Source organism: Zeus faber (assembly GCF_960531495.2).
Source record: "Zeus faber genome assembly, chromosome: 3".
In the NCBI taxonomy this organism is placed as follows: Eukaryota; Metazoa; Chordata; class Actinopteri; order Zeiformes; family Zeidae; genus Zeus; species Zeus faber.
Genome location: NC_137190.1, coordinates 33,073,628 through 33,094,206, shown reverse-complemented (window position 1 = coordinate 33,094,206; position 20,579 = coordinate 33,073,628). Strand labels below are relative to the sequence as shown.

At 42.4% G+C, this 20,579-nt stretch overlaps 4 protein-coding genes across 4 annotated transcripts in view; 2 read left to right on the top strand and 2 right to left on the bottom strand.

Moving 5' to 3' along the window:
• Positions 1–1,817: 1,817 nt before the first annotated feature.
• txnl4b (thioredoxin-like 4B) lies at positions 1,818–3,777 on the bottom strand. Its single transcript, XM_079997698.1, has 3 exons — positions 3,528–3,777; positions 3,285–3,436; positions 1,818–2,528 (listed from the first exon to the last, which is right to left on the bottom strand). Exons 1-3 carry the CDS (start codon positions 3,657–3,659, stop codon positions 2,363–2,365), a joined length of 450 nt encoding a protein of 149 aa, XP_079853824.1. The 5' UTR covers positions 3,660–3,777; the 3' UTR covers positions 1,818–2,362.
• Positions 3,778–3,895: 118 nt separating this feature from the next.
• Positions 3,896–5,939, top strand: trmt10c (tRNA methyltransferase 10C, mitochondrial RNase P subunit). Its single transcript, XM_079997696.1, has one exon. It carries the CDS (start codon positions 4,237–4,239, stop codon positions 5,800–5,802), a length of 1,566 nt encoding a protein of 521 aa, XP_079853822.1. The 5' UTR covers positions 3,896–4,236; the 3' UTR covers positions 5,803–5,939.
• A 1,065-nt stretch (positions 5,940–7,004) lies between these two features.
• Positions 7,005–18,052, bottom strand: blzf1 (basic leucine zipper nuclear factor 1). Its single transcript, XM_079997697.1, has 7 exons — positions 17,948–18,052; positions 17,448–17,515; positions 16,861–17,321; positions 11,710–11,909; positions 9,401–9,529; positions 8,147–8,369; positions 7,005–7,233 (listed from the first exon to the last, which is right to left on the bottom strand). The coding sequence occupies exons 2-7, from the start codon at positions 17,464–17,466 to the stop codon at positions 7,030–7,032; spliced, it is 1,236 nt and encodes a 411-aa protein (XP_079853823.1). The 5' UTR covers positions 17,467–17,515; positions 17,948–18,052; the 3' UTR covers positions 7,005–7,029.
• Positions 18,053–18,436: 384 nt separating this feature from the next.
• The window catches only part of ercc5 (excision repair cross-complementation group 5), a gene marked incomplete at both ends in the record, with an annotated part of 20,700 nt that continues 18,557 nt past the window's right edge, over positions 18,437–20,579 (top strand). Inside the window, 4 exons of the mRNA XM_079997343.1 lie at positions 18,437–18,524; positions 19,048–19,223; positions 19,430–19,545; positions 20,140–20,244. Of these exons, the coding sequence (XP_079853469.1) occupies positions 18,437–18,524; positions 19,048–19,223; positions 19,430–19,545; positions 20,140–20,244 (485 nt within the window). The remainder of the gene's footprint in view (positions 18,525–19,047; positions 19,224–19,429; positions 19,546–20,139; positions 20,245–20,579) is intronic.

The window sequence follows — 20,579 nt, the reverse complement described above, 5'->3', positions numbered from 1 at the left end:
CTGAATAGACCAATATTAAACACACAACCAGACGTCAGATGTCAGTGTCTCAATAATATATATATACATATACTGTGTATATATAAATATATATATATATATATATATATATATATATATATATATATATATATATATATATATATATATACACTTTTACACATATATATATACTGTATACTGTATATAGACACACACACACACACAAAAAGTTAGGGATATTCAGCTTTCGGGTGAAATTTCAGGATGAACCTAAAATGCACTATAATCTTTACAGGTGAACTTAATTTGACCTTCTCTAAACTTTTCAATGCACATGTCCAACTGTTCAATGTTTCAGTACTTTTTGCACAACTTGCTGTTCTCTAACAAGGAGCTGAACGGCAAAATTCACAACAGGTGTTTGATCCATGAATCGACCAATACATTTCCTGGTTCAATTAGAATTGGTATTTAAACAGTCCTCTTCATCATGCTGTTCACATTTTGACATCATGAGACCAAGACGACACCTAACAATTGATCAACAGTACCTCGCCATTGAGAGGCTTCAAACAGGATGTTCTCAGAGGGAAGTGGCCACTGAGCTTAGAGTGTCACAGAGTGTCATCAGCAAGTTGCAACAGAGATACAGAGAGACTGGAAGAGTCACAGAAAGGCATAGAAGTGGACGTCCTTTGGCCACATCCCACACTGATGACGCTTCATTGTGAACAGTGCCCTGCGGCACCGGATGATGAATGCCACTCAACTCCAGGCACATTTAAGGGAGGTGAGAGGCACCCAAGTGTCACGTCAGACCATTCAAAACCGTTGACATCAGCGTGGTCTGCGTGCTAGACGACCTGCAAGGGTACCTGACCACACCACCAGGCACAGGCATCATCGTCTTACATGGGCCCGGGAGCATTGACGCTGGACGAGGGACCAGTGGCCTCAGTGCTGTTCTCTGATGAAAGTCGATTCACGTTGAGTAGAAATGATGGCCGCCAACGATGTTGGAGACGTCAAGGAGAGCACTATGCATCAGCCACTGTTGTCACCAGACGAGCATTTGGTGGTGGTGGTGTTACAGTGTGGGCAGGTGTGTCTAGTCAATACAGAACTGCCCTACACTTTGTGAATGGTAGTGACAAGCCCATACTACCTGAATAACATCATTAATCCAGTCATTGTGCCCCTGCATGAACAACACAGGTCTCATTTCATCTTCATGGACGACAATGCTCCAGCTCATCGAGGTCGCATCATTAGGGAACGGCTGCTGGAGACTGGGGCACCTCAAATGGAGTGGCCTGCACTTTCTCCAGACCTGAATCCCATCGAAAACCTATGGGATCAGCTGAGTCGCCGTGTAGAGGCTCTTAACTCTGTACCCCAGAACCTCAATGACCCGAGGGCCGTCCTTCAAGAAGAGTGGGGGGCCATGCCTCAGCAGACAATAAGTCGACTTGTGAACAGCGTGTGACGTGGTTGTCAAGCTGTAATTGATGCTCAAGAGCACACGACAAGTTATTGAGACAGACATTTTTTGTTGTGGTAAACCCACCACTGTTGTTGGCTTTTGTTTCAATAAATTGTTTGAGATGAGGAAATCACCATTGCATGCTTCTACTTAAATGTCCTCCTTTCATGATATATCACTGTAGTGTGAACTTTTTACATTTTCCATAAATTTCACCCAAAAGTCAAATAACCCTAACTTTGAAGAAGGTTGATTTCTTTACAAAAAAAGTCCCCTGCGTAACATAGTATCTTTAATGCGAAAGTACCACATTCAAATACAAAAAGAGCAACAAATACACACCAATTTAAACTGGGAAATAAAAACATGTTTATTGGTGTAAGCTGTTAATATGACATTACTTCAAATCATCAGCATCACATTTTACTTCCCTACTGATCTACATCTGTATTTCCATAGGAAACATTAAAACTGTCATTAGCACAACTGCACAAAAGGCCTCAGATTAATATCATCTCAGGTCATTCATTCAAACTCCAAATTCTAAATAAAACCACTTGTCCAGCACTTATAATGAAGGGGGAAAAGTGGTTATTGAATCATTTGCTTGTTTACCGAACAACACGCAAATATTATTTCGGCTTCAGGTGAGTGAACAATTCAATTCAAAACAAATAAATGGCACACTTTTAATGAATACATTAAATAAAGGAATTAGTAATCACAATCACAGCCACTCAAGTAGAGAAAAGCATTGTTATCAGTGCCCTTGTAGAGATGTTGTAAAAATCAAAAGTAAAAAAAAAAAAAAGAAAACCTCCCACACAGATCACCATCATTAATATATAATCACAGCATGTGGGGGATTTGTAACAGCTCTCCAATGCAAAGTCTGCCTTATATTCCATGGTAAAGGAGGTCGTATTTGGGGATATTCTGAGGGTCTATGGGACTCTGGACAATCATCTTCCCCCTCATAGCGCCCCTATAAATGACCTCGATCAGATCCATGAAGTCCCGTTTGGTCTTGAAACTGCCAACAAACTTGGTATGATCTGGGGAGCTTAATGGGAAGAAGATTTAGGAGAAAATGACATTTTTTTGTGAATAAGGAAAACAAACAATAAATGTTCAGATTTGATCATTACATCTCATAATGTAATACAATAACATCCGTTATAGGTGTCACGCGGGTCAACTACGATTTACAGTAATACCGGTCTGGAAGAACTTGGCAAATTAATATGGAAGTAATTCTGTGTCACAAATTCTCAAATATAAACAATAAAATGAATACGAAATGGACAAAAATATTTTTTTATCAATGCAAAACAATGAACAGAAATATCTCTATAAAATAAATACATCAATCCATATATCTGGAGTTGCAAGTGATAGAAAAATAAAATATATTTCATCACATATAAACAATCCTACATTGCACAAACTATTACCAAGATAAATTCCTTGAATATGAAAATATGCTTGGCCCAAGGAACACATTCTGCTTTGCGAAATGGTTTACACGGCACATGATTTATTTGTGGATGGAGATACATACTTTTGCTTCTGTTTGTTTGCAATAACAAAAAAAACATACATATTTGCAGATTGTAGTATTTATTTGTGGATGGAGACGCTCCTTTCTGTTTGTTTGTTTTTCAATTTATAAATCTTAATACAAATGTATTGATTGCAGTATTTATTCATCCTTTTCGGTTTGTATTGTAATATGCAGCGTATTTGTGGATCGTGACACCGAATTCCTGCCATAAATGAACAGGATGCACACGCATGCGTCACTGCTCCTCTCACTCACCCGTAATCCACTTTCATGTGCTGCCCATTGAAAAAGAAAACCGTGGAGGGGATGTAGCTGATGTCAAAGTATCTGGTGTAAATGGGGGCTTTGTCCACGTCAACGATATAGATCGACGCCATGTTACTCAGGTCGTGCGCAGTTTTCCACAACTGAAACGGAGAGAGAAACGTTTCAAACTCAGCCGACGCGATCGCGTCCGTGCGTAGCTTTCAGTCGTTGACTGAGCGAGAGCCCACTCACAATCTCGTCGAGCTGCAGACACACGGAATCTTCGTCTCTGCCGAACCTCAAAACCAGGACCTTTTCGGCCACGCCTTTAATCACCTCGTCCATGTCTTTTTTGCTTGACAATTTGGGCAAAAAGAAACTCATTTTTTTCCCTAAACAGCGGGTGAACGGAAGCCGCGGCTGGCGCTGCGTGACTTTGTTTTGGTTGGAAGGCGGAAACGACGTCACCACTGCGGCGCAGCGCTTTAAGGCGTCCGTCCGGGAACAAAATTTGTTTACAGTTCGTCGTTGGAAAATCAACCGAATAACTACAACAATAGTATTAGTGTATATATATTTATAATTCGTTTATAAAATAATTTGTGACGTTTTAAGAGTGCTTTATAGGGGTCCACTGGGAAGAATCTAATCTTGAGGCTCCATTGTGATTATTATCACGTTTCACTACGACATATTAAGACGTTGCGCCGGTTCACAACGTGACCTTTCCACAATATGAAACCGACGTGGACGAATGGTTTCAGCCGAGCTCGCCGCTACGTATTGGAAAACAGGTAGATTCATACAAGCCGGTAGACTTGTCCCACTTATACACAGAATGACGACAAAGAAACCGAGCGACGTCTTCTTCTGCGTAACTGCGGTCACGGCCCTGCCTCCAACCGGAGCACAGTGATATTAACGGTATATCGAATTGTTCGGGGTGTTGATATTATTGAAAATGATGCGACTCTTTGCCCGACGGGTTGTTTTCGAACTGTGGAAACGAAGTCTTGCCGAAGCGTCAGCTGCTGCTCCTCGGAGTAAAGTCGTCAGGATTTCCTCGCTTCCTCATCGTGTGACGCTCACCTGCCCGTTTACTTCCGGGTGTTCAGGAAGGAAAGGAGGGCCCCTGTCCCAAACAGAGCAGCCCGAGGAAGAACCGAAAATCAACCTGAATCTATGGAAATCTGTTATGAGGTCCCAAACAGCAGCCGACGAGAGACGGGGGGCCGATGACGAGGAAGTCGGGAAAGGGGGAGGCCAAGACGGCGACGCATCAGAGGCTGGTTCCAAGACCATACTGGAGGCTACGCGTGAGCTGGTCGTGATGTGGCGACACGCAGGGAAGCTGATGCCGGAGCACATCACCAACGAGGAGGTCCAGATGCTGGCTGAGCTCCCCACCAAGTCCTCCAAGAGAAAGTACCTCAAGTTCTTGGCCATCAGAGAAGGCCACAAGAAGGCCAATAAGGCGAAGCAGGAGAAGAAGAGGGCTGAGAGAGCAGCCATGTTGGCCTGCGAAGCCGAGGAAGGCGATGGCCAAGGCAGGCATAAACTGAAAAACACGTTTTTTCTGCAGTACTGGGACCGTTCCTTGGACAAGCTGCTCGGCTGGAGAAGCGTTCAAGCCATGACGTTTGGTCAGCCGCTGGTCTTTGACATGAGCTACGAGCAAAACATGTCGCAGCGTGAGCTGGACAACACGGTGTCCCAGCTAATGGAGGTGGAGGCGTGGAACCGCCGTGCCACCGAACCCTTCCATCTGCACTTCTGCAACCTGAAGCCAGGTGGTGCCTACCAACAGAAGTTGCTCAAACGCTATGGCACGGAGGCGTGGGACCGCCTTCTCATCACACACACGGAGCACAACCATGCTGAGGTATTCCCACACGAGCAGCTGGTCTACCTCACAGCAGACTCCCCGAACGTCCTGCGTGCCTTTGACCACTCCAAGGTGTACATCGTTGGCTCCATCGTGGACCGCAGCATCCTGTCAGGCTTGTCCCTGGCCAACGCCAAGCGTCTGAAGCTTGCCACAGCCCGCCTGCCGCTGGACAACTATCTGCACTGGGGGATGGGTGCAAAGAACCTGACCCTGGACCAGATGATCCGCATCCTGCTGACCATCAAGGACACCAGAAAGTGGGAGGAGGCGTTGCGGTTCGTGCCGACAAGAAAGCACGACGGCTTCCACCAAGACAAGCTGGAGAGGCACTGGGGCAGCAACGACATCAAGAACAAGAGTGCGAGTCAGAATGCGGCGAGGGATGCCGGAAAGTTTGCCGACGAGAGACACGACAACAGGACATTCAGAAGCAGAGAACACAGTTTTGCCAGTTCCTCTAAGTACTCAGACTCTACAGGTTTCGCCAGAGGAAGGAATAAGGAAAGGGGAACAGGAGGACCGGCGGGCGACAGGGAATGCGCCACAGCCATAACCAGGCTGCGGTCGTCCTTTAAAAACAAGATGGAGGACAGGAAAAGCACAGGCAGCAGCAGACAAGTCTGGTGGGAGACAGAGTGAGGTCAATCCACACTGTAATTGTCCAAATATCGGTCATCTGGAGCGACTAGTCAAGTTGGCATGTCAAGGCCACAATTAAAATCATGTTGAAAACAAAAGTTCTAGTCTTGAGTAAAGTTTTTTTTATTTTATTTTTTTTTAACAACCTTTTCCATTCATTTTTGTGAGTATGTCAATTATAAATAATGGAGCTGTTTCACAGGCTTATGAACCTTGTTTATTGTACAGGAACCATATGCATATAAAAGCAATCAGAGGGGAATAACATTTTAAAGGTGCAGCACTGTTCCCCTCATCTTGGCGGACCAGCCAAAACAAATCTTGTTTCCTAAAATATCAAACGGCTGGTTCAATGAGTTTTCAAATTATTTTTATATATGCTAGGGAATGCAAATAAAACAAAGGATATGGTGTCGAAAGGTACAGACACCACTTTTGTGCATATCCTGCTCTTGAAACTAATCACAAAACCAAGCTGCTGTATAGTTAAAAAAAAACCCACCAAACCATACACCAACCTTTCAATGCCAACAATGTTAAAATAAATAAATCAAGTATAACCGAAGCCTAAGCAACACTGTTTGAGAAATACTTATCTTAATACAATATTAAGAAAAAAGCACAATTCTCATTATTTAACACTTCTGTATAAATAAAATTCTATTTGTACTCTTTACTGCTCTGTATCTTGCAGCACATACATTTATTTCTATTGAAAAGATCGGAACTTTTCGGGTTTATTCGTACATAATTAAAATATAAACATGTTGATGGCCTTACTTTTGGAAGCATACATCTTAGAATACATATTTATCAAAATCTGTTTCAAGCCAATGCCATCGGTGGCGACAACTAAACAACGCTGCATTGTCAATGGGTACGGACAATCAGACACTTTAAAATCGTTTTAAAATCTGTCAACCGTCCAACAATAGTTTAAATTAAAAGGATACCATTTAAGTATCTCATACCAAAGTCGTGTAAAGTGTAGAAGATCGATAGGTTTCAAAACTACCCTTCACAACTCATTTTCTCAATCCTTGTAACGCTAATCTGAACTGTGTGCTACAGCAAAATGGGCGCAATGGGCGTAACATGTGGCAAAAACTGTCAGGTGACTTTCAGTGTTTACCACGCTCATCGCTTCACACTGGAGCACCCGTCTTTCCCAAAAGTCATAGCTGCTTTTATCCCGCCCCCTTCCCGAAGGCAACACCTTGGGGAGCGCTACAGCACCAGGATGTCCCCGCTGCAGCGCTCGCAGCAGTTGAACGTGATGTTCTCGTAGCGCGTGTAGGGATGGAACCTCCCGATGCTCTTCTTGTTGTTCAGAAAGTTGGAAGGGGACGACAAGGAGGAGGGGGAGGAGTCGCTGAACGGTGCCTCGGCCTGCTGCTCCGAACAGGAGATTGGATCCAATAACTTCAGCACCTGGGGGGGGGGGGGGTGGCACGACAGAGACAATGAGAAGATTGGAAGGATCTCGCAGTTTTTTTTTTTTTTTTAGATTGTTCTGGTCAGAGGTGATTGAATTTGCAACTAATTTTCTCTAATCAGCGATTCTAATTTGTGTACTTTTTCAGTGTATTTGTGCAATAATATTGAGGGAATCTATGAAAATTTATAGTCAGCAAGAAAAAGAATATCACGAGGGTACAAAACAATTTACCCCCGTTCTCATGCCAAACATTGGGAAAATACAAATAAAATGTTTCATATGCAAAGTGATGTAGTTTATAGTAAACCGGGTCAAGCAGTCACATCCATTTATGGATTTTATTGCCTATTCACACAGGCTAACAGGGGCAGAAAGATGCACAACTAATGGAAAATTATAAAAATGAAATCAAATAATTAAAATATGAATAAATGTCATTATTTTAAAGAAATTATTACTATACTACTAAAATCCTATTATATTTAGAAACGAAATAAAACTAAAGTAGAAACTTCATAGTCATACAGGCTTACTTTTTATTATTATTTTTAATCTTTAATTTTTTCATGCACCCTTGCAATTCCTCCACGGCCCACGAGGGGGGACATTTTAGACGGTAAATGTGATTAGTTCATTTAATCGTTTAGTTCCTGTAATAGTCGCCAATCAGTCCAGATAGTATTAGCTGGAATGACACTCTGGTAACGCCATTTGCAAGGACAAAGGTGGTGGATTGGATGGTTTTATGAGGACAACTGTGGTGATCGGCTACATTTGCAAGCTTTTTCCCCCTGATGTGAAAGTTTTATATGGAAATATTGCGGGGATTGGACAAAATTGCAGGAACTCATAAATAAGTACTGTATACTAATAAGAGAAGAATAAAAAAAGATCACAGGACCGCACCTTCTCAGCCATCTTCTCCGCTGGCGTGTTGCAGAACTGTTCGGGTGGCGGGCTGCTGCTCTTGACCATGGCGTTGCCGACGTTGCCCAATAGGTGCGAGTTGATGCTGTCTGCCAGCTTTTGATTGGCAGCCGCCAGCTCCCCCATGGAGTGAGGCTGGGTGCTGGGGTAGTAGGTCTGCTGCCTGCCCCACTGCAGCGACACCAGAAGCTGCTCCAGAGACCTTAAATGGAGTTTTCCTAAATGTTAGCTTCGGAAATGTGTCTTCAGAATGTTACTCAGAAATGTGTCTAAATGTCACGTGATATTAAGTCAGCAGCCTAAAAAAACAAAAACAAACAAAAAAAAAAACCACGCAAAGCTTATAACATAGCCATAACATCGAGGCAAGTGCTGGAGGTAAGTTAAGGTAAGTTTGATTTAGGAGGATTTAAATGTATATTTAATACAACAGACAATTATATAATTATAGAACCCAGAATTGCCGCCTGCATGCGCACCCCGTGTCGATTACGCACATTTTGGCATTTTTAGAGCTTATAGTGCGTTATCACCAGGTGTCACGACATTTCACTGTATGTATGTATGACCGTATGTATATGCATGTGACAAATAATCTCTTGAACTTGCAGCAGGAATTACTAATCTCTGCTTCTGAATTTGTGCACAATTGGTTAGTTGCTCCCCAGTAAAATTCAGTAATATTTGAATATTCAGACACTAAAATGTACAATTATTTACAAAGAGCAGGGAACACAATAGCTAAGAATATAACAAGTATTTGGGTAGATGGTTCCCTGGTTGTCTAAACCCAAATGATGGAATTGCATTCCAATTCACATTTTAGTGAGATTTCCAGCATTGGCTAGATTTTCGTTTTGGTTGGATTTTTGGTTTGTGTTGGAAAACATTATGTCGGAATATAATGATTTTACAAAATGACCAGCTCAAATTAAAACAGTCAGGAGATTAGGTAATAATTTGTGACAGTGATAGCTGTGATTGTTGCTGAATCTGCCCAATTTCAATACAAACCGCAGGTGACCTTTTTGCATTTTGAGGTACATGAAGAAAAGGGGAGCTTTGGATATTACCCTTTTTAATAGTGAAGTGTTCAAAAAACGTATATAACAAATACAATTTTAAGAAATTGCAATACTGCCTTGCAATACAGCCAAAATACTGAGAAATTGCAATCCATAGACAGCTGGTTTTAATCATAATATCCCCGCCAATCTCCATCCGTGACACTACCTGTGTGTGAGAACCATCTCCCTGGAGAAGTCCTCCCTCTCGGACAGCAGGTCCTGGATGGCTCCCTGGGCCTCTCGGGTCTGCCGCTGCAGAGCAGCTCGGGCGTTGGTCAGCTCCTCGGCCATCACCCTAGAGGGGAAAAACCCAGCGTTGGTTCTGTTTGGAAACCAGCTCAAGAGCATAGAAGATGGCTGCGTTCTCATATGAAGCACTATTTATCCCTTTGTATCAACATAAGTTTTTAGAATTTCATTTACTGACACATGGTGAAAAATTCCAGGAGTTTTCAGAGCAAACAGTTGTGGGGACTCCCTGAGGGGAACTAAGAACTGGGGAGGTCCCCCGAGAACTAAATACCTTCAAGGGATTTTTTTTCCTGGTTGCATTCGCGTTGCCACTAGGAACGCTGAAGTGACGAAAGCCAATGGGGTTTCAGCACAAGTTCCGTGTTCAATTTACCTATGTCTATGAACTTTAACTTTTTTCAGCTTACCAGTCCACCAAAATCTATTTCTGAACAAATTTGTGGCGAGAAGTATACAATGCAGTTGCTGGAACGTCACTCATATTACATCTACAAGATATAATTTAAAAGTTTGCTCCAACTTTTGTAAGGCAAGCGCATGCATCTGGACACCGCAGATTTTTTTTCATTCAATTAACATTATAAAATAAATGAATACATCTACAATAAAAACATTATTGGTTATTTTTTTATTCGCGCCGAGTGTCACCGCCCAGAGCGATGCGACTCGGTTGGGGTGCACTGAGGACAGTCTGCCCCAGTCGAGGCTTGGTTTGAGGCTTGGAGTCTGCGGCAAGGTCGGGGTGGAGGGGCTCTTTTTTTTTTTGTTTTTTTTTAAGTAGGTGTTATTGGTGATGTTTTGGAAATAAATAGTGTTTAAATAAAGACATGTTTACTTTAAATGAAGTGTCCTATGTTTGGCTTAAGTTAACATTTTACACAGGTTTTAAATATGACTTTTGCCAATGCTTCTTTGACTCATGCGTTCGATCACTGTGTACTTATGTCACTGAAGGTTCCTTTTGTGCCAGTTAGTCCCTGCTCTGGAGTAGGAGCTAAAAAAGTCCCTCAAAAACCGCTTTCTAAGATTGCTCCTCGTCCCTGCAGCAGGACAGAAATAAAGGGACGTTTGCTCTAAAAGTTCTTAGGACCATGAAAAAATTCCTGCAGTGCGAAAATGCCTTCCGTGTGTGTAGTACACCCAAAAACTCATTCTTCCTGATCATTTCTAATATACACTTCATGGCCAGCAAGTATGTACCTGAACATCACACCCATATGCCCTTGTTGAACATTTTATTTCAAAACCATGGGCATTAATATGGAGTTGGTCCCCTGCTTTGCTGCTACAACAGCCTCTACTCTTCTGGCAAGGCTTTCCACCAGATTTCAGAACATGGCTGTGGGCATCTCATCAAGAGACAAGAGCATCAGTGAGGTCAGACACTGATGTTGGGCAATGGGGCCTGGCTCGCAGTCAGCATTCCAATTCATCCCAAGGGTGTTAGGGTGATGGTGTTCAGATCTCGGCTCTGTGTAGGCCAGGCAAGTTCTTCCACACCAGGGTCAGTAAACCATTTCTTTATAGACCTTGCTTTCTGCATAGGGGCATTGTCATGCTGAAACAGAAAAGTGCCCTCCCCAAACTGTTGCCACAAAGTTTGAAGTGCACAATTCTGTCGAATGTCATTGCTTAGTGTAGCCTTCAGATTTACCTTCATGAGAATTAAGGGGCCTTGCCCAAACCATGAAAAACAGCCCGTGACCATTATTCCTCCAGCACCAAACTTTACAGGTGGCACTATGCATTCAGGCAGGGACAATCTCATGGCATCCGCCAAACCCAGATTGGTCCATCGGACTACCAGAAGGTGAAGCATGATTCATCACTCAGAGAACGTGTTTCCACTGCTCCAGAGTCTAATGGAGGCGTGCTTTAGACCACTCTAGCAAACGCTTGCCTACGCTACAGCTTTGTGGTTAAGCTGTTGTTGCTCCAGGATGTTTCTACTTCACAATAACAGGACCTATGGTTGACCGGGGAGGGTCTAGCAGGGCAGAGATTTGAAGGAATGATTTGTTGGAAAGATGGCAGCCTATGACATAGCTATGTTGAAAGTCACTGAGCTCTTTAATATGACCCATTCTTCTGCCAATGTTTGTCTAAGGAGATTGCATGGCTGTATGCTTGATTTTATGCACTTGTTGGTAATGGGTGGGGCTAATTTTGGAAAAGCCAAAAGCTGAAATGCAGGATCGACGGGTACGCATGTCTGGAACGCACCTGCTGGCGAGGAACTTGCTCCTCCAGACGTCGCACTGGATGCTCATGCGCTCCAGCTGCTCGGCGGTGTGCGACAGGATCCGGCCAAGCGCCTCGTTCTCCAGAATCAGCTGGTTCTTCTCCCTGGCCAGCCGCTCAAACTGGTACTGCAGGTCATCACCCACTGAGGCCACCAGCAGCCTCTTCAGCTCGCGGTTGACCTGGTCGGCAAGAAAATAAAGATGTTACTTCGTAGAAAATAAAAGAAATAGAAGATACATGCAGTTTGGTCCTGTGACTCAGAATTGCGAGAACGTTTACAATCCTCAGGGCAGTGAATACTGAATTACATTTCACGTTGCAGTCACTGTCATATGTATATATAATTTCCCAACTTCTCCAGCTTTCAAATTCATGCATAGTTTTATTAGAATTTTTGACCACATCGGGATCGGCAGTTATGGAACCGATGTGTCCCGATTTAAAAATAAGTATAATAAACAAAAAAACATTGATTATTCATCCTGTACTTGTCTGTTTTACACTACTTTTAAGTTACTCACTAGAATAAGCGCAGAAGTCTGACTATGCATTATAAATCCATCCATGTTTTAATGTCTACACTCATGTTTAGACACGGACACAGCTTTCCAAACAGGAAGTGATGCTGCATTCATGGGAAACTTGGAAAACAATTTCTTTTTCGGAATTTATGATGCGTTCAAAATCGTTGCGTTTGAAAATCTTGTACTTGTTGCCAAATTGGTCAAAACATCGATAATCGGTGTTCTAGGATTCTCCAAAATCGGGAACGGCATCGTACCCAAAAATCTGGCATCGGTCAGGCACTAGCTTCAAGTATAAAATTATGATTTATTATTATATCAATGTGGTGTTCCACTGTTAAAAAAACCCCACAAAACTTTCCTACAAGACATCCAAAAACCTATATGCAGAACACACAAACGACAAAAATCACAATACATTTCACAGTAAAACAAAAATATATAGATCACAACCTTTTGCGCTTGTAAAAATTGTTCTCTTTCAAACCACAAATGGTGAGAAGAAAACAATTAATCATTCAATAATAATAATATTAATACAGCTGCAGGCAGCAATACACAGGATCCAGGATCTAGTAACTTCTGAGAGACTAAGTTTGGACTTATACCCCTTACCCCCCAAAAACCTGGGAACACCAGCTAACATCCGGCATTTGTCACCAGCGGGAAAGGAAAAACCTGGGTCTCAGTCCTGGGTCAAATGGCCCGGCAATTGCCCCAGGTTTTAATCGGCTCCACCTCCGATCAGCTCTGATGTGAACAGGACACCCGGGTTGAGACGCTAGTATTGGCCCCTTCACCTGCACGATGCGACACGCGTTGAAATTCCGGACACTGGCGCATAAATAGACAGGATATCCATGTATCATTTGATCATTTCATATTCCATTTAGAATCCAAAACCAAAATCAGAAGTTATTGAATTTTTTCCATTTTGTTTGTTCTGAGTGTGGGGATCGCACCGTGGGGAGCACAGCGGCGAAACCCCTCACTCACCGTCACCAAAGAGCCAGTGTGCGCACCGGAAGCATGGATACTCCATGCTGCTTCTAGTGTAGTGTTGGGTCGTTCATGAACGATCCGATTCTTTTGAAAATACAAGATACTTTTGTTCAAGTTTTACAGTTTAATGTCGTTGTTTGTTTAAGTTGCTGTCTCTTCTACTGTTTTGTTCCCAATCACACTGGAACCATGACACACCCTTTATCCGACGTGTTTTGTGAGGTCGAACGTGAAAAAAAACCCCCAAAAAACGCATTTCTGCTGGTAATGGGAAAGGTGTCAATCGCCCATTTTTAGTGGGTTAACCTGGGTTAACCTGAACCTGGGTCAACTCGATTTTGGTGAGAAAAACGGTATTATATAACTGGATGATGATGTCAAAAAGCGCCACGCTCCGCTCTGAAACGTCCCAGTTCCAACAAGGCCTCAACCATGTCTGTGCGTACGGTGGTTGCCGTGTTTCAGATACTTTTGGCCAAAAAATGCAAAGAAGATTAATAATAATTAAAGCTGCAAGCAGTGATCCTCGAAGCGCAAGTGTCGGTGGGACCCGAAATATCGGCTAGGAGGAGTCCGCGAAAGTATGGAGAATGAAAATGACCACGTCTCTTGTAGATACTCTCCAAGTTTGAAGTAGTTCTGATAAATCGCCAAAAGAGTTACCAAAATGGCACCTTCAATTCAATATTTTTTATATATATATAAAAAATATATATTTTTAAGTCTAGTGATGTTACATATGTATACCGAATTTTGTGAGTTTTCATGGAAAAAAGTGAATATGTTGGATTTTATTTTAAATTTTCTTGGGGGTGTGGGAGGCCATTTTGACACACCCACGCACGGGACCCATAGAATATCAAATGACACACCGGGACTGACGAGTGTGCAAAGTTTCGAGAGTTTGAGTTTCTTAAGGCGTGTTTTTTTCTAACATGAAATTGCCAAAATAATTGCCACGCCCACATTATGTAACAAAGACAAAATCTATTAATAACTTTTAATCCCGAAGGCGTCTTGTAGACACTCACCAAGTTTGAAGTCGATCCGATTAATCGCCGAGGAAGAGTTTGTGAAAGTACAAAGCATAAAAAGTGCCTAAATTATCATGAAAACACAGCTTTTTTTGGGGCCATGAAATTGAACGGATTTCCACGCCCACATGTGTGACGAAAACCAAATCTTTTAATAACTTTTAATTCCGAAGGTGTCTTGTAGACACTTACCAAGTTTTGATGTCGATCAGATAAATCTCCTTGTCCCACATTCTGTGGGACAAGGACCCTAATAAAAATCCAAGCATGGACAATAGGGGGCTGGACCTCTAATAAATATAGCTGGAGGCAGCAATACACAGGATGCAGTTTAGTCGTGTTAGTAATGTATTACAGTTTTCAGGGTTCTGTGAAACGCAGCACAAGTTACAATTTTCCGAGTTTACATTAAAAGCAGCATAGGCTCCTCCGGTTTGTCATCTGAACAAGCGTAACTACTACGCGAAGCAACCAGGTCTACACAGCGCAACTCTCCGCATGGGAATGGGCAACCATAGACGTAGCCTGGACTTATATAACATCGGATGATGATGATATCACAAAGCGGCCCACTCCACAAACTAATCAAGGTATGCCAACGTTCTTCAACTTCCGGTGAATTTGCAATGGTTTTTCACTCATTCCTGATACAAATGGAACTGTACTGCAACTGTACTGCTGTGGACCAGAAAGCTGGCACTCCACTCCCAGCGAGGCTCTCCAGCACAAGCGGTGCCTGTGGAAGGCGCGCAGCATCACCAGAGACACCTCTCACCCCAGCAACAGGCTGTTTGCTCTCTACCCCTGTGGGAGGCGCTACAGGAACCGCCATTCCAGGACCACCAGCTGTCATCATGCTGAACTCTACACCGCGGTGACAGCCATACCTGGATAACCCCCCCCCACACACACCTTCAAAATCATCCCCGGATTACCCACCCACCCCTACACACTACTATTTGTTTTTCTATTCATATTTATACAACCAGCTATAATAATGTCAATTTGTTTATACTGTATATATTGTAGCAAATTCATTCCCACTCTGTTAATACTGCTAATACCGCTCTTAATATATATACTTTATTGCATCCATATCCATTCTGTAAATATTGCTCATCATTCTGTTAATACTGCTCATACTGTATATATTTTAGTGCATTCATATTCATTCTGTTAATACTGTTAGTTCTGTTCATACAGTACATATTTAGTATATCCATACCCACTACTGTTAACTGTCTTTTATTCTGTATATTATTAATATACTAATATTTTATACATACGCTGCACTTTACTACTTCTTTTGCACTTCCGGATGGATGCTAAACTGCATTTCGTTGTCTTAGTACTTGTACTTTGTGCAATGACAATAAAGTTGAATATAAACTAATCTTTTAGCCAGAAAAATGCCAAGGAGAAAAATAATAATAAATATAGCTGCAGACAACAATACACAGGGTCCAGTTTAATCCATGTCCATGTTTTTGAAATAAATTGTGTATAAATAAAGACATGTTTACTTTAAATGACGCATCTAATTTTTCATGTGTTTTGTTTGCTTGTTTGTTTTCATGTTTCACATGGTTTTTCACATGCTCATGTGTCGACCAATCACCGTGGACTTACGTCACTGAATGTTCCTTTTCTGTCGTTCAGTTTAAATAGCCCTCAAGAACTGTATTTTAACAATTACGATCATTCCTGGATCACGTAGTGCGGACACAAAAGAAAGAGTTGGTTCCTCAAAAGGTTCTTAGAACTTCCTGCGGTACGAAGACGCCTTCTGTGACCGATTATAGTGTTTGAGGTTTTGTAAAATGCATTACAAATAGGTTTTTCCGAGTTTCCTTTAAACATAGCATCAAGTTGTCTGTCTACATGGATGCAAATGACTTCCGGGAGACGAAGCTTGGATTTATATAACTTCAATAATAATGTCACAAAGCGGGCCGCTCCTAAAACTAATCGAATCGCCCCGACGCTCTTTTACTTCCAGTAAAATTACGACAGTTTTCCACAGATTTCTGCTCCAAATACAGCTCAATATTGATCAAACTCAAACTACAAGGCGTCTGAAACTTCCCGGTTCTTATGAGACCTCGACCATGTCTGTGCATACTGTGATTGTCGTGTTTCAGATACTTTTAGCCTGGAAAACGCCAAGATTAAAAATTAAAAAATCAGGGCACCAACAATAGCAATAACCTCCAGTAGGAACGCAATACCAGTTGATGAAGTCACCAAATATGTCCAATTAGCGGTGCAAATTGTTATATATCTTCTTTATCATTAGGTTTACATTTCCATTACAGTTAACTGCCATGTTTATTGTATATTTTTCCATTTTCTTTTTTATATTTTTTATTCTCCTGCATTATTATTATTGCCTATTTTTTGATGCGAGCTACTGTGACACTGAAATTCCTTCTGGGAATAAATAAAGTATGTATGTATGTATGTATGCATGTACCCATCTATCTGTCTTGTTAGTTATTCTATCTATCTATCTATCTATCTATCTATCAGGTTACACGCAGCACTCTGCCCCCCTTTCATGTGCATCTTACCTCCGTCTGGACTCTGAGCTGGTTGGAGAGGCCCTCCTTATCCTGGAGCAGGCGACGCTCGGAGTTCTGCAGCTTCTCCATAGCCGCCCTCCAGTCCTCTACCAGTGGGGGCAACGGTGAGCCCTGCTGCTCCTCGCCGTGCGCCCCGGACTCGGCGGGCGGCGCGCGGCCACTTCGGCTGATGGCACTACGTGGGACCATGATCCTCACGGCCTCCACCTCTGTGCAAGCCACCATGCTCACCCTGCCCAGGTGGAGCACCCCGGGGTGCTGCGGGCCGGCGGCGGCCGGGGGTGGAGCAGCGGTGGCGACCGCCCTGGCCAGTTTGGGGCTGGCTATCTTCAGGAGGGGGATGGCGGCGGGCTGCTGTGGTGGCATGTCCATTACGACCTCCACGGCCAGAACCGGCTTGTCGGTCTCCATGCCGTCTCCGGCGCTCCTGACCGGCACGCGCGCAGAACCTGGAAAGGATAAACAGCGGAAGATGAGGTTAAAGTTAAATTCTGAATGAAGTGATGACATTTTGATTCCTTTTGTATGCCCCCCCCCCCCCCCCCCGCCCCCCACGGCAAAATAATGATATGTACCTCTGACGGCTGTCGTCATGGTTGCAGTGAGTTGATAAGACCAGGTTGAACCAGAAGACTCTTTCACCCTTGAACAAAGACAAAGAAAGGGGAGATAAGGACTTCATAAACATCTCTTAAACTTAAGTATACATTAAGGATCCAATCAAGAGTTTACATATTGATGGAATTAAAGTATCCTAATCAAAGAGGACATATCACATCACACCCGCCGCTTTCATCAGCTTCACATCTCCACATGTATTTATTGAATTGAAGTATATCGGTACATTGAAGTCCATAAAGACTATTATTATAATAATTATCGGACTACCTTAAATTGAACAGAATACTACATTTCACACGTTATAGATAATCGTGTCTAGGTCTATAGTTTGTAAATCACACTTCCTTGATCGAGGCAAACGACGACGGCCAGTTGAATAACTTTTCGAGCAATAAATGTATTCGACACGTATAGAGTCACTGGATTTTACGTTCTTATGGTCCATTATTACTACCTTAGACGCCGTCAAGCGCCGTGTTCCTTCTTTTGCTGTGGCTATTCATTTGTTGCTGCCATTCCTTTCAGTCTTCCCCCCTCCCGGACATTGTTGGCGACTGAGGGGTGGCCGGGAACTCCGTACGTTTCGTTACCGGGACACAAAGCTGGTCTGAGATCGGTCTTTACATTTCCATAGCGGTAATCTGCGAGCGACCAATACGCCACCGGTCCGATCTGAGTACAGCAAGCGGTGATTTAGCAATACGGTGTAACAGTTAAAAATGACCGGCCTAAACCCAGCGGAAACTCCGCATCGACACCCGACGGACAAAAATAAGCGTTGCACCCCCATTGTAAAAGGGGACGTCTCTCACCGATTATCAAGATTCAAGATTCACTCAAGCATATCAGGGCGTATTGAAGAAATAAATTAATTGCACTGCTCACATTACTAACAATATATATAATACAACTAGATGTTTTGATATAAAGAAATACAGTAGCCATGGGAGTGCACGGACTGTGGAAGCTGTTGGAGAGCACAGGGAAGCCCATCAACCCAGAGACACTGGATGGAAAGATCCTCGCAGTGGGTATCCTTACATTTGTTATTTACAATTTATTTAATAACCTAGTTAATTCTGTTGTAAATCTTACTATACTTCAATATACTTCCCTCTATTTAGACAGTAAACATGTATTTACACAGCGTATGTACATATTTAATTTTATACATATAGGTATACAAACTTGCATATTTTCCTATTTTGAGTGTGAATTGTTAATGCAGAGGTGTATTGTTTACTGGTTAATTTTTAGGTTTATATTTAGTTTTTGCTCAGATTTTTATTATTAATCTTTTTAAGCATTTTTCGGGCTCAAAGTATCTGAAACACGGCAACCGCAGTACGCACAGACATGGTTGGTTTTATCTATCTATCTATCCATCTATCCATCCATCTATCCATCTATCCATCTATCCATCTATCTATCTATCCATCTATCTATCTATCTATCTATCTATCCATCTATCTATCTATCCTTTTCCCTCTGCTATGGTAAGCTTGTCTAATATCACCATAAGCCCTAGCAGTATCCTTAACCAGAGGCTTGCAGACATCAGCATATGGCTGAACCAGGCAGTGAAGGGGGTGAGGGACCGGGATGGGAACAGCGTGCAGAACGCCCATCTGCTGACACTCTTTCATCGCATCTGCAAGCTGCTTTTCTTCCGCATCAGGCCGGTGTTTGTGTTTGATGGCGACGCACCGCTGCTGAAGAAGCAGACCTTGGTAGGTCTAGCGACTCCTACGATATGTAGCATGTTTTTATTATGGTTTTCTAAGCAACAAACAGTGGACTTGTTTATCTTGGTTCTACTAACTTTTTTTCCTGCCAAAACTTCAGAGCCAAACGCAACAACAGGAGACATTTGAGACAGGGACGTATAAGCATCACATTTTCTGTGTGTTTTGGCTCTGTCGCCGGTTTTCCGCAGGCGCTCAGGAGGGAACGTAAGGAAATGTTGACACGCGAGTCCAAACAGACCAATGAGAAGCTCCTCAGGACGTTCCTCAAAAGACAGGTCATCAAGGCTGCACTTGGAAACAACAGGTGGGGAGGAGGAGGAACAGAATGGATATTTGTCTCTTCAGGGTTCTTACCCAGACCTTGAGGTGGCTGAAGTGCTTAAATTTTCGTCCTCAGAAACTGAAGTACTGTAACACTGTGAAAATAGACAATTCTAGTGTTGAGGTGCTTGATAAAGTCCTTTGGGTTAAAAAAAAAAACGATTTGAAAAACTGTAATATTTGTTATTAAAATTGTGACGGAATAAAACATTTCCAGAATCACTTTTACGACACAGATTGTACCAGGGAAATGTAAATTTAAGCATGGTTGGAAATAGATACTTAATAGTAAATGACAATGAGATTAATAATATATATATATATAGATATGCTAATATAAATAATACTAAAATTAAGATTATATTATTTTAATTAATACATTTCACATTGAATAGGCATTATATTTGTTTTGCGCAAGTCCTTGAAAATGGAAAAATCGTGCTTAAAAAAAGTACTTGAAAGTCCTTGAATTTCATTTTGTAATGTCAGAATGAACCCTGTTGGCAATAACTGGAAATATACTGCCTGTCATTGTCTGTCTGAGGTGGTCACTCTCTCTGGTGTTTCCCTGCCACAGCAAGGACCCTCTCCCCAGTATTTCCAGTGTGAGGAGAGATGAGGTGGACGACATTTATTTTCTTCCCACCCTGCCGCCTCCCGAGGAGAAAGAGAACAGGTCAGAGTCCACCACCAGTACTTGAAGCATTTTTGACCCATCTAGGGGCGGTTTCCCAAACTGGGTTTGATCTAAAATCAGGACTAAGATAATTAATCCTACCTAAATTAATCCAGAATTGAAAAATCCCTTTCTGAGATGTTGCTTAATTTAAGATAAAATAGTTCTAGACTAAGGCCACGAAGGACTAGTCAGCTCCTTCTGTCTGGTCTTGGTTCTGGTATTAGTCCACATCAACCTGGTCATGCTGGACATCCATTAAAAACAAACCTGCCAGGTTTAATTTAAGACTTTACTTCGGCCTAGATTAGCTCTTATCTTCCTTCTGGAAATGAGTCTGA

Bases quoted from the DNA above. Each gene is read 5' to 3' on its own strand.
- txnl4b (XM_079997698.1), bottom strand. From the start codon at position 3,659: ATGAGTTTCTTTTTGCCCAAATTGTCAAGCAAAAAAGACATGGACGAG. The intron at 3,437-3,527 runs GTGAGTGGGCTC...TCTCCGTTTCAG, and splicing joins GTCTGCAGCTCGACGAGATT to TTGTGGAAAACTGCGCACGA. The intron at 2,529-3,284 runs GTGAGTGAGAGG...CTTCCCATTAAG, and splicing joins CACATGAAAGTGGATTACGG to CTCCCCAGATCATACCAAGT.
- trmt10c (XM_079997696.1), top strand. From the start codon at position 4,237: ATGATGCGACTCTTTGCCCGACGGGTTGTTTTCGAACTGTGGAAACGA.
- blzf1 (XM_079997697.1), bottom strand. The intron at 11,910-16,860 runs GTAAGATGCACA...CTTGCCGACCAG, and splicing joins AGCTCAGAGTCCAGACGGAG to GTCAACCGCGAGCTGAAGAG. The intron at 8,370-9,400 runs GTAGTGTCACGG...ACTCCATTTAAG, and splicing joins GAGATGGTTCTCACACACAG to GTCTCTGGAGCAGCTTCTGG.